This window comes from Protopterus annectens, chromosome 9.part0, assembly GCF_019279795.1.
Source record: "Protopterus annectens isolate FY-2018-M chromosome 9.part0, PAN1.0, whole genome shotgun sequence".
Taxonomy (NCBI): domain Eukaryota; kingdom Metazoa; phylum Chordata; order Ceratodontiformes; family Protopteridae; genus Protopterus; species Protopterus annectens.
In genome coordinates, this window is record NC_056743.1 from 792,407,597 (window position 1) to 792,421,483 (window position 13,887).

General features: G+C 38.9%; 1 protein-coding gene and 1 long non-coding RNA gene across 5 annotated transcripts in view; one reads left to right on the forward strand and one right to left on the reverse strand.

The window, feature by feature from the left end:
- The window catches only part of LOC122811533, a 228,476-nt gene that overhangs the window by 70,246 nt on the left and 144,343 nt on the right, over positions 1-13,887 (forward strand). The gene's annotated exons all lie outside the window — the stretch shown is intronic.
- The window catches only part of SCN8A (sodium voltage-gated channel alpha subunit 8), a 1,580,263-nt gene that overhangs the window by 48,504 nt on the left and 1,517,872 nt on the right, over positions 1-13,887 (reverse strand). For all 4 annotated transcript variants that reach the window (XM_044083431.1, XM_044083429.1, XM_044083430.1 and 1 more), the window contains one exon: positions 10,987-11,257. In XM_044083431.1, the coding sequence (XP_043939366.1) occupies positions 10,987-11,257 (271 nt within the window). The remainder of the gene's footprint in view (positions 1-10,986; positions 11,258-13,887) is intronic.

Below are 13,887 nucleotides of genomic sequence, written 5' to 3' on the forward strand. Positions count from 1 at the left end.
CAAAGAGTGATAGAAGAGAAAAGAAAAGACAATGACAGTAGATTTGTGGTAGCAAGGGGTTACTGGCAAGGAAGGAGGATTATGCTGGCATGAATTTATATTCCACCCAAAACTTCTATTACGGAGCTTAAGAATATTTTAGAAGAAATCAGCTTTCATCAGGGAATATTACTTAAAGGTGGGGAATGGGATTTGATTTCCAATAGTGAGGATATATCAGGAGGACCTAAAAGAGAACATATAACAGAAGAGTGTAGATTTCTGAAGGAATTTATGAAAATATTTGGTATGGAAGAAGTGAATTTAGTAGTATGAACTCAGACATAATTTACTTATTATTCTCCAAGGTACAATAAAATTGGGCTAGACTAGACAAAAATCATATTTCATAGGAACATGTACATGCAACTGAATGCTTTGACAAACATTCAATAAGTATCTCAGATCATACACAGATAAAAACTATGATAAAAATGCAAGGTGCTGAAATAAAAATGAGGCACTGGAGCAACTCCACCTACCTATTAAAAAAGAGAGGAATTTAAGGAATGGGTGGAAATAATTTGAGACTTAGAGAAGACCAGTGCTATCTTTGGACGTTATAGCCAGTGAGCAGCATACAATGAAAATGGAGTTTAAAAATAGGGTAGAAACAAAAGACAGAGTTATATGGTTAAAAAGTAATAGGATTACTTAGAGGGGTTGACAACAGTTAAAGTATTACAGAATAAGAGGAATCTCACAGAACAAAAACAGGCAAAAATGCAGAATTCTAAAGAGAAAACTAGGGAGTATGTGGATAACATGCATGAGTTTAGAAAGATTGCTGTTTCAGAAACTTTTAGCACAATGACTTAGCCAACAGAAAGTTTAAAGGTTTTGCCACCAAACTTAGGGAGACTACAATAAGAAAAATAAGCAGAGATCTTGTAGAGGTATTACAGATATTTCAAACATTTTATGAAAATTAGTAAAGAAAATTAGTAAAAAATAGAGAAATTTGGAAATCAAGAAAGAACACAAATGGAAATAGTTATGGAAAAATTAATTAAGCCAAGGTTAGAGATATATGAGCATCAACAACTAACAGTTAAGATAGGAAGATGTGAGATAAAAATAGTTATGTATAATCAATCCTCAGGAAAGTCTCAAGAAGCAGATGGTATCCTTGGGGAAGTTAGGAGGGAAGAAAGTGGTAAAGATCTACAATATTTTAACAGCATTTTAAAAGGAGGGGAAAATCAACATCTTGGAAGAAAGCTGTGGTGGCTGTATTACCTAAAGACAGTAAAGACCCATTAGACCCAGCTTCATATAACCCATTTCAATTTTAAACCTATGCTAGCTAAAAGAATGGCAAAGGTGTTGTTAAAATTGATAGATATGGATCAATGTGGTTTTGTGGAGGAGAGGCAAATATTTGACAACGTTAATAGAATAGTCATCCAGAGGGAAACAATATAAGAAAATACTGTTGTTGGTGGGTCTTCATGCAGAGAAAGCTTCAACAGAGTAAGCTGGGAGTTTATGAGTAAGGGAATGGAAGCATTTATATTCCCTGATACAATAATAAGGTTTATTAGAAGGATATATGAAGGAATGGAGGCCAAATTTAAAGTGGGAGGATTCCTCTTTGATAAGGTGTGTTTTAACAGAGGAACCAGACAAGGGTGTCCTCTTTCACCTTTGTTACTTGCTTTATATTTAGAGTCATTAACAAGGAAAACAAGGGACTCAGATATGCAAGGATACAACTCGTATGGTAATTAAAAAAAGTTGGCTGTATTTGCAGTTGATGATGTTTTCTATGTGATAAATCCAGAAAAGGACATATCAGTGTTGTGAAACACTTTGAAAAAGTTTCAAGTCTTTTTGGAATACAGAATTAATGAAGATAAAACAAAGGCTATAGCATTAAACTATGTACTCACACACAAATTAGTTCAGCAATACCCATATTTATGGGGGCACAATAAGTATTTAGCAGTATGGTTAAAAACGACTTCTGTTATGGCAGCTAATTATATGTCAGAAGAGACTGAACAAAATACAATACAAAACTGAGAAACTAGAAGTTATTTTTGGATAGTAAGATACAAATAGTGAAAATATTTTAGTCCCTTTAGTTTTATATACAGATCAGCCATATTTTTATCAACTAGTGGAGATGCTGTGGACAATAATTAATAGAGAGTTGTAGAAATTTATCTGGGATGAGAACAGTGTAAGAGTTAAGTGGGATAAAGCTGATCCTTCTAATACAACAAGGCAGTTTAGGATTACCTGATTTGAATGGACATTTTAGAGCTACACAGTTAAGGCTCAAATACATAACACAAGAAGAAGGTTATAATTCAAAAGGGAAAAGGATGATATGGAGCATGGGTTAAGTTCAAGAAAGAAAGAGTGGGATTTTGGATGCAGATCCTTAACGGGAATAACAACAACTATACAGAATATTATATTCATAAAACAACAGAAAGTATTCTAAGAAATAAGTCAACACAAGAATTGAGAAAGGGGATTTGACCAATAGGGATAACTGCAAGTAAGGGTACAGAAAATAGGCAAGAAGGGTCTGGAATTTACTAGAGAAAGATGGTAATAGAACCAAGCTACTGGAAGCAAAAAACTAGAGAGGGAAAGGAAACAGAGTGGGATGAGGCCAAGAAGTTCTTCACGAAGTTACAGACTGCCTTCCCTACCAGGGAATGATATCAGTGTACAGGCAAAGATAAAGAGATAGGGGAATCTTAAGTGAAAGACCTGCTGTCATGGAGTTTTTATCTGAATCTACAACAGAGGCTGCTGTTTAAAAAAGGAATAAACAGTAGGGTATATAAAATACTGCATTATAACTATAAGGTTCATAGGTGTATACTAAGCTAATGACCTCTGGGGGCTTTATAAGCCTAGCCAAGCAGCACAATTATATCCTACAAGTTTATATAACTTAGAGTTTTTTAAGTGGTATATTTAAGCTATGGCAAGATGTAAAGGTTACCTCTGTCCATTATAGACACAGGTGCGAGACTTGCAGTATATTTTTTCCCATGCACTGGTCCTGGTTCCTCTTAAATGGGGTTAGGGTTAGGGAAGAGACTGCCTCACATAGATGGGAAGTCTGTTTAAGAGAAGGGGAATTCTCTGAGACACATACCTGTCTTTTCAACGTGTCCTGTTTATGTCGTAAGCAAAGTTTAAATCTTTAGCTCAAGTAATTCTGATGCTATTCATTTTGCAGCTATGTAAAAGGTCCATCAGAGTGGATTGCAAAAATGCTTTGTGTGCCAGGCATAGACTGCCACTCAACAGTCTGTGGGAAACAGAGTACAGAGATAGGGCTTTGAGGCAATCTGCATAGGACATGTTGTTTACACCCTGTATTCCTCTTGAGAGAAAGAGGGTGGCCATGGTGGTGCAGCAGTTAACTTTGCCACCTCATAGCAAGAGGTTCTCCGGTTCGATCCTCGGCTGGGGTGCCTTCTGTGCGAAGTGTGCATGTCCTCCCTGTGGTCGCGTGGGTTTCCTCTGGGTGCTCTGGTTTCCTCCCACATCCCAAAGACATGCTGTAAGTGGATTGGATACTCTAAATTGGCCCTACGTATGAGTGTGTGTGTGTGTGTGTGTGTGTGCCTTCTGTGGAAGGATGGGTGCTGGGCTGGCAACTCAACACCATAAAAAAAAACTCCACTGCCAATCATGAGCGGACAGGTGATCCGCTGTGGTGACCCCTAACCGGGAAAAGCCGAAAGAAGAAGAAAGATTCTTCTTGAGAGAAACCTCTGTGGATGTTCCAGTTGTTGAATGTACCTAGACAGGTGCATACTGAAGCGGGTATTATACTCAATGATCAGTCTGAGGAGGACCAAATACAACGGGAAATGACTTCCTTAGACCTACATGCAATGCCCTTGCTTATACGTTGAGCAAAATAAAATGATTTCCTCACTACCTTAGACACATGCAGGTCAAAAAACAGGTTACTATCTACATATGTACCTAAATCCCAGACTATTGGTTCTACTTTTAGGGGTATGCTATCAATGAGGTATTTTCCTAGGGTGCTTGACTTCCCACATGGTACTATTATAAATTTCTTGGTATTGAGTTTTAACCCATGGCTTTGGCACCAGTGACCTGTGTTAGTCTTTCCTGTAGGATGATAGTGTCTTGGGGGGATTCTATGTCTGCTCTTAGTTTGACTGTTGTGTGTAGCTCTTGACAGTGGCTTTGACTTCTGAGAAGTAGATGCCAAAGAGGAGCAGACCTAGCACAGAGCCCTGAAGGGCTCCACTAGTGACTGGCCTCTTTGTAGAGGAGGTCTCCCCTATCTAAACATCCTGGGTCCTATCGGAGAGTCAGCTGGCTATCCAGCAATATTAACACATGGGTTTATGCCTATATCCATGTGTTTGTTTACAATGCCAGAGTGGGGTATTGTAGCAAATGCCTTAGCTAGGCTAAGGTAGGCAGTATGCACTGTTCTGCCCTCATCCATTGCCTTGGTGATCTTCTTAAAGATGTCTACCTGGTTGAGTTGGCATGATCTGCCCTTGGTGAAACCAATGTGGGATGGATACAGTTTTGAAGTTTTTCTATGCCCTTATTAATCATTTCCAAGATACTTCATTCCATGGCTTTACATATGAGACTAGTTAGACTTATGGGTCTGTAATTCCCTCACAGGAGGTTAGAAAAGATTGGAAAGAGAGACTGGAAAAGCAATTTACAAGAGAACAATGGGAGGACGAATGTATGGCTCCCATACATGCAACAAAGTCGAGAAGGTTTAGGATACTTGCTTTAATGTTTACATAGGTATTTTTATAACCCAAGCACACTTCCAAGAATCTTTCCTCAAGTAAATTGCAAATGTTAGGGGTGTGATGGGGAAGAAAGAGGTAACTGGGAGCATATGTTTTGGGAGTGTAATGACTTGGCAGATTTTAAAAATTCCCTACAGAGTGATCTGTCAGATATAATGCGTGAGCAAATGGCTGTAACTAAAGAAATTATTTTTTTGAGCTGGGACACAGGATCTGAATTGTCAAGACATAGTAAAACCTTATTAAGTTTAATTCTGTTGGATGCAAAAAAAATTACTAGAAAATGGAAATCAGTCTAAACCAACAGTATTTGAAATATATAAAAGAACTGAAGGACGGATCTTTAAAAAGAGAAGGAACAAATTACAGAGAAATAAATGGAAACTGGGGGAACAACACATGCAGAATAATGTTGAGGAGGAGGAGTGAGGTTTAAAACAATACAGAAATTCAGTAATTGTGGACTAATGATAGTTACAATGAATGAAAAGATGTGATGTATAATGTGTGTAAATGTAAAAAATTGTTAGCATGGTTAGTTTTCTTTTCTGTTAATGTATGTCTGCCTATGTCCTACGTGACAATTTAATAAAGTTGTTTCAAAAATGGATGTATGGCATCTTGGACAGAAGGCAAAAAGAGAGAGAGCTAAGCCAATCAGTTTACTGATTTGCTTTGACCACTGCACATTACACTTCTGTAGGATAGCTCTCTTTTCTGGCCAGTCACTTGTTGGTAACCAATATCAAGTGCAGGACCATATCAAGGCATGGTCTTCCAGATGAGAATGACGTGAATATCAGACATTTTTATCAAGATCAGATAAATGATGATGACGTGATACCATGTTAAAAGGAAAGAAATAATTCTTAATTCAAAATACAAAGAAGAAAAAGAAATGTTATCTTTGCTAGGAAGGGTGAAAAGTGCATTTGGAAAGGCTTATTTGACATAAACTAGACTGAAGGAAGACCACGAGGACTAGAAGTATGCATGCCATCTTTTTAGTAGAAAAGATTCAACAATTAAGTCCAACACCTGGAAACCAATAAAAAATGAAGGAGGATACAACCATGGTCTGTAAATAACCAAAAATCCACCAAAGACCTGGACATTGGAATGAGCTCTGACAGCTGATATTGGAGTAATGCTGGTAAGAAACTAACATCTGGTTCTGCATCAGCAGTGAAGATTGAGGTTTAAGATGAAGGTTAAGTAGTAAAAAAAAAGTACACAAAATACAGCCAGCTTGCCTGGAAAAGACTAGAAACTTGGTCAGGAAGAAAGAAGATGGGCTGATGTACAGCTGCTTCTCTCTGCTAGAGTGACTATGGACCTATGTAGTTAAAACAGACAGCATGGATAAATGAATATTATAAAAGAGATAATATAGTATACTACAAAATGGAAAGGTGAAACAAATACTCCACTGTACAATTGCCAGAAAGAAAACAAGAATCTTTGCCAGTTATTTTGCACTCAGTGGCCTGCATAGTTATTCTCTGGTTCCTGTAGTGATACCAAAATGAAGCATGTTTAAGAAGAGTACTTATAAAATGTCAGTAAATGAATGTTGCATTCCTGTGGTGAGCCGTACTGTAATGTTTGTTAAATAAACATTACTACTCCTGTGTTGACCAGTGCTGTTAATACCCACTAAATGAATGTTGCATTCATGTGATGAGTTGTGCTGTAATCATCACTATATGAATCTTGCATTCCTTTGATAAGCTCTGCTGCAACGGTCACTAAATTAAAATTATTTCTGTGGGGACCTGTGCTGTAATACTCACTAAATGAATGCTGTATTCCTGGTAAGCTGTGCTGTAATGGTCATTACTAAATAAACTGCGCATTCCTAAGGTGAGTAGTACAGTGACAGCCACTACATAAATGCTGTATTCCTGCAGTCAGCTCTGCCAGCTGACCTTACAGGACTGAAAATGGTAGTAACAGATGTGCAGGATAGTTCAGCGTGAGAAGTGCCAAAGACAGAGATGCAGCCTGGCACAGAAGTAGAAGCATTATAGTGTTCTGCCAATGATAATAGCAATGATAGCAAGCTCAGATGCTCATAAGCCTAGTACTTATTATACAGCAGGAACTTCTCATTGTAACATTTGTTAATGTCTGTTATGTACTTCACAGATAAAGATTCTAGTTGTCTACTGATGTACTATGTTCTTCATCTGTAAATATGTTGTAAGTAATTGCTATGTTAAATTGTTAATCACTATGTAATCCAAGGTAACTACTGTCTGTTTATTTTAACTGTGGAGCTTTTCTCCCCGGGCCTCCACTGAAAATGGACCTACGTCCAGTCGGACACTCCCGGTCAACAAATTTAAATAAATAAAATAAATAAATAATATGACCAAGTACTTCTATTTCTGTATATCTGACTTCTACTTTTGGGGGTTTAACTCTTTCTTCCAATATTCTTTTTCTCACCATCTGGGTTACTTCTTTTCCTGCACCCTTTCTTTCAGCACAGGTGTGTCCACTTGATCTCCTTTCCTTTTAATACTTATGACAACTAATCATACCATTATGATGAGACAAATGCATTTGTTTGCCTTTTTATTCAGTAATACCCGCAACACACACACACACACACACACACACACACACACACACACACACGCACACACCTTCTCCTCTTCCATGGTTTCTTCTGAATCTTTCCCTTAACTCTATGGGGAAAAAAAGCTGTACTGAGCCTGTGCTTAACTGAATATGGAAAACCACCAAGCAGATCTAGTCACAGAAAAATACTAATAACTGGGAGTTGTACTCCACTGTTGTGGTAATTTTGATTATAGGAATGGAAGGGAACTGCTGGGTCCAGCATCACTTGACCATAAAATGTCATTATGGAGCCACAAGCATTCAAAAAAGACATCATGCATATTCCTGGATATGATTTGTTGATCACAGCAACGGCACGTGTTCACAAAATAGTGAGCATCAGAATATGGAGTGCCATGCAAGTAACATCAAAATGTGGCCATACCTGAAAATATTAGAGAAACTTTCAGAAACGTGAAAAAAAATGTAACAGACTGCCAGTTAAAGCCAGATTTTTTCCACTCTCAGTGGTGGGAACAGAGACTGCACTTTTATACCAGCCAGCATCTGTGCGGTCCACACAGTTGTTCCCCAAACCACAGCAGCACAACGTGCTTGATTAGAGAACATATGGACAATTCATATAGAACAGTAACTTCCTTCTCCAGGAAAAATTACAAAGGTGTATCTGTAGTTTAATTGTTGAGTAGGCAAGACCTAGTCTTGACATACCTAAACTGATTTGGAGCCAATCTTTGTAAGTAACCTAAGTTATCATTTAGGATATCCATGATTATTCTTTCCATAACTTTGCATATCAGGTTAGCCAGTCGGGCTTATGGGTCAGTAATTCCGTGAGTCCATGGATGGCCCTCCCTTTTACACCAGGATATCTGCTGCAGTCCTCCACTCATTTGACATGTAGCCTGTTGGGAGGCTGTCATTAAGCAGTGATTCTAGTGTGTCCAATAGTTTATGTTCATGCTATTAAGGAGGCATCCTGGAATGTTATCAGGACCCATCAATGCAGTGCTCTTGAACTTGGAGAGTATTATGGAGTACTTGCCCTCTAGTGATAGTTAGGGAAGTTATGGATGTGGGTATTTCCTAAGGGGTATTTGGCAGGGAGAGGGGGTAAAACTGGAGCTAAATTTGTCATCCAGGAGGTTTACTATATATTTTTAGCTCTGTATAGGTGTTACCATCTGCAATTAATTTGGTAAACTGTTGTTGATTCCTACTGATGTTTAGCATAGCAGAAGAAAGTGTTGTGATTGTCCTTGGCCTGGAAGGCTAAGTTTACCTCAGATTTGGCTTTGGTAGACTTGATTAGCCCAGAGTTACTTGTTTACACTGATGAGGGATTTTTTTACCTTGCTGGGTAGTGCACTTACTATTTTTTTGCCATGACTGATGTTGAGATTCCACCAGGGTGGCTTACTTTTTGAGTTGATCCTGCAATTAATCCATGTAGGTACAAGCTGCATCTATGTATCTGTTAACACAATTATACAGGGGTTCTGCGAACAATTCCACATAGGCAGCAGTGTTCTCAGGGTTTGGGGATGGACTTGAAATTTTGCCAGGGTGTCAGTAGTATGAAGTTTGCCTTAGAATTATTCCTAAAAGTTCCAGGGTTAGATAGAGTCTCTGGTTTTATCTTTACTTCAAAGGTGACTTCTTTATGGTGTGATGAACAGCAAGGACACTACGCTAGGAAGAGTGTAACATTCTGTCATGTTTGTAAGGACCAGGTCAAGGATGTTTGCACCCCCTACTGGACAGAGGACATAAATGGTCCAAGTTGTACAAAGTCCAGGATTATCTGAGCCTGCATGTTAGGAGTTGTGTATGATTCCTAGTTTGTACTAGAGAAGTTAAAGTCACCCATGAGTACACTGTTGGGCTGAATGCAGTGCGTCTCCAGTACATTTAAGTATGTATCAAGGTTTTCCTGCGTCAAACAGTGGGGCAATTAGAACATGGAAGCTCAAGTACATCATCCTGATGGACTAGCCTTGAAGTGTGCTCGTTTTTAATATAAACAGAGACACCTCCAACTTTTGTTCCCTCCTGAGCAGTAGTTGGTCTAAATGTGTGGTAGGCATTGTAGCCCTGCAATGCCTGGGTGCTCCCAGTGGCTTTAAACCATGTCTTGGTAACTGCACAGATGTCTACATTCTCCATGGTATAGAGAGCTTGCAAGGGGTGAAGTTTTTTGTTTAGACCCCTGATAATGAGCAGTAATACCGTCAGATTTAACTGAGCTGGTTTAGCTATGTTGCTTATTAGGCTGGCAGTGCCTAAAAATGGCAGTATGGGGGTGGACAAGGTTTTTGCTAATACTCAAAATCCCAAAGGAGACAGGTGCAGACCATCCTTGGCAAAGCTACATGGTTTGTCGACCATATTCTCCCAGACTGGGAAATACTGTACCCCCTTCAAATGACACCATACATAAGTCAATTGTTAAAATCAATTATTTTCTGCTCATATTGTGGCATCACTTTGTCGCCTCACAGTAAGACGTTGTCCTGTTCAATTCTCAGCTAAAGCGTCTTCTGTGTGGAGACATGCATGAATGGGTGTACCTTTGTTGAAGGTTGTGCATCAGGGCTGGCAACTCAGCACGTAAAAATCTACTGCCAATCATTAGCGGACCGGAGTTCTGCTGTGGCGACCCCTAATCGGGAAAAGGCGAAAGACACAACGACATTGTGGCATCATCTTTGGAGAAGGTAGAATGCTGCTCAATGCTAGGCTCATACCGGGCTGGAACACAGAGTTTTGTCATGTCTCTCTTCATGTAGTCCAGGGAGGTACATCTGAGGTTGTTTACTCCCATGTGGATTATGACTGAGTCATACTGGTCTTATGGTTCAACAATCTTAGTGCCTGTGTGACTGGCAATGACAACAAGCTGATTAGGGTTAAGCTGGCTATAACACAGTTATTTTTTATCTCATTTTCAGAGAACATGAGCATCATATATTAGAAACAGTTTATACAGCAGTCTGGGATACTGAACAATAGTACGGAGCAGGGCACTGACATGTATGACGGTCAGCATAAATATTCCATTTTGTGTTTTAATGTTGTGCAAACAGGGATGCACAATGATGCCAAGGTACTAAGCTCTGCTCCTCAAACACATTTAGAAAACCATCAACAGCTTACTTTGGAGGTATCAAGCCCTAGACCCAACCCACCACTTTCCTTCAGATGTTCAGTCTTCTTATCTCTTTCTAGTTCCCTTAACTCATTTATATCTCCTACTTGAGGTTTCCTGTGTGGAAAACAGAAATCTGATCACTACACCAGTGGCTCAGTACATTCAAAGCATTCTAGCAAAACCACTTTAATGCAAACATATGTTGTACTTGCCTCTGTAGTCATGCATGCTTCATGCTAAAGCAATCATATTAAATACATTTTAAGTGCTGCAGAAGATCAGGTGAACCTCTATATACATTTAAATACACTCATCTTTCAAAGAACCATAGTCAAATTATTAAAGCATATTCAACAGGGATATGTATACAATTAACACCAGCTTAAAAAAACATGAATTTCTATTATGGTAACTTACCAACAATGGAGAGGATCACAACCACAAAATCAAAAATATTCCAGCCAATGGTGAAATAGTAATGCCTTAATGAAAAAAGTTTGAGCACACATTCACTGGTGAATGCAATGATAAAAATGAAATTTATCCAGTACAGAATGTTTTGCATTTCTTTGCTTTGATCATCTGTCTCCACCATCATGGTCACCATGTTGAGGATGATAAGAATCATGATAGTAATATCAAATGCCTGCTGAGTGACGAAGTCAAACACTGCACCTTGAACTTTATTCTGCAAGTAAAACAAAATCAAGGAATTAATAAATTTGCAGTTATCTGAATTAACAGTGTAGCACATAAAATTTTCTATATTAGAGTATTCATGTGCATGCAATTATTACACTCAGCATATGGAGGCCTTGGAACTTCACAAAAAAGCCATAAACTTTGCAGAATCTTCTGACACATTTTTCAAGTATAAACGAAAGTAGAAACAAGAGAAAATTGTCTTCAAACATGACATGCCTAACCAATCTTCATTTTTTTTCCTTACAGTGGAACTATTTTAGTCACAGGTCCTTTAAGACTGATATGGTCACGAGAGGTATGATAGTTAAAGTACTAGCACATGAGACTGCCACTGTGCACCACTGAAGGCTTATAATTAAAAAAAAAAGTTTCATGTGCTTGATGACGTATACAGAAGTTATGTACGTACCATAATGCTGGTTCTTTTTCCTTCTAGTCTGTCCAATATGACTGTTGAGATTGAGAGACTTATCAGATCTGATCCAGCCATTTGCTAGTGCTCCAAGTCTTGAGCACCTCCTACTTTTTCCTCTCATAATCCCCTGTGCATGACAAATCTCAGATCGCGTTGCCTGCCAGAGGAATAGATAACTAGCCATGAATGTGCTCAGCAACAGTCCACAGGTCCTATGAAACAAGGTGACAATTTGGCAGGAGGAAGGACGAAGTGGGTAAGAGCATAACTTCCATATCCTATTTCATATTTCCATCCGATCCAACTGTTGGGACAAAAAATAGTATGTGCCTTACCCAAGCTTCATATTTCTTGGGTGGTATTATGACAGGATCCCATTCTGAAAGGTACCTTCAATAGAAGCCCTAGAGAGATTACATTCAGCTTGTAATGTCTGGTAAAGGTATGCAACGTAGACCATGTTGCTGCTGCTGCACCAATTTTGTCCACTGACGAATTCCTGAAAAAGGCAGTAGAAGCTAAAACAGATCTTATGAAATAAGCTTTAGGTTTACATGACAAAGTCTTGTTTTTGGAAAGGGTACACAAAAGTGATACACTCAGAAAGCTGTCTGTGTGGGGACTTTCTTACCCATCGTATTAGGGTCAAAAGAAATGAATAGCTGATTGTCTTTTTTGAAGGGCCTAGTTCTATGAAGGTAGAATCCGAATGGTCTGTGAACATCCAGGGTATGTTTATAAACACACACTTTTTTTTGTGTGGATAGGGAAAAACATTGGAAGATGGGTCAGTTGGTTTAGGTTACTTCCTGAAAACACTGTTAGAATTAAAGAGGGAAACTCTATCCATGTGAAATATTAAGTAAAGTCTTGGAATTCTGAAATTCATCTGGCTGATGTAATGTCTACCAGCAACACAGTTTTCCAGAATAAAAAGTTAAGTCCAAGGAAGAAGCTGACTGAAAGGGAGGGTTTGTTACAGCCTCTAGGACAAGGTTGCAATTCCACGGTGAAGTAGTGTTCTTCACAGGAGGATATAAAAAAAATATGTCCCTAAGAAAGGCCTTATAAATCTTATGAGATACAACAGAATGGTTTTGGAAACCAGGATAATTGTTTGAAATGGAATCTAATTGAACTTTAATGGTAGAATAACTAGAACCCCCTCCATAGAGCTTTAACAGAAAGTGCAAACTTCTGGGATGGAGGGAGAAGGGTTCCAAGACTTGATATGTGACTCAGAAGAAGAATCACCTCCATTTACTTTCATAGAGTTTACAGAGAGATTGCTTTTGAGAAGAGAATAAGATATTAACTACCAATTTAGATAAAGCAGGGTCACTGGCCATTGTGGAAAATGCAGAAATCATGATACCGGAATGTCCAGATGGGCAAAATAGGAGATCTGGTTGAGGATCTACAAGTTAAAGAGGCTTTCTTAAATGAGGCCTGAGTAGGGAAAACAAGTTTGCCTGGGCCAGACTTGGGCAATGAATAATATAGCAGATTTACATGTCAAGGCGTCCTGTAGCAGCTTGCAATTAGAGGAACTGGAAGGAACGCAAAATGTATTTTGGGGTTTTAGCGTCAGAGACAGACTACAGTGTCTGATGGTGATTGCCCCTATGGGGTTACCAGGTGAAACAGCAGCTGCACTTGGTGCTGGAAGGGGATGTGAAAAGTAGCAGCAAGGCTGGCCCTAGTGGCTGAAGATCTGATGGGCCACTGACAGATTAAGGCATCAGTATAGAATTGCTTAAAAAAATAGCAGGTGACTTTCCTCAGAATATGCAGTGTAATTAGAAAGTGATGTGAATCAATCAACCACTGTCAAAATCTCACAGCCTCTCTGCTAAAGGGGATAGGACTTGATTCTGCCTTACTTGCTGATATACCAAACTACTGATATATTGTCTTGGTTGGAATGCTATCAAGGGGAGAAGAGGTTCTGAAACTCCTGAAATGTTAGGAGAACCATCCTCAAACTTCAGGATGCTGATGTGTGGATTGGCTTTTAATGGCATCCACACTCCTTAGACCATACTCCCCTCAACATGTCCTCCCACCCCACAGAGGTGTCTGTGGTTACTATTGCTGAAGGGGATGGAATTATAAATGTCTGACCCACTTGAAGAGTTGGACAGGTCAACTACAACATTAAAAGCAACCTGCATTGCTAGGTTAAGAAAATTGGGGCT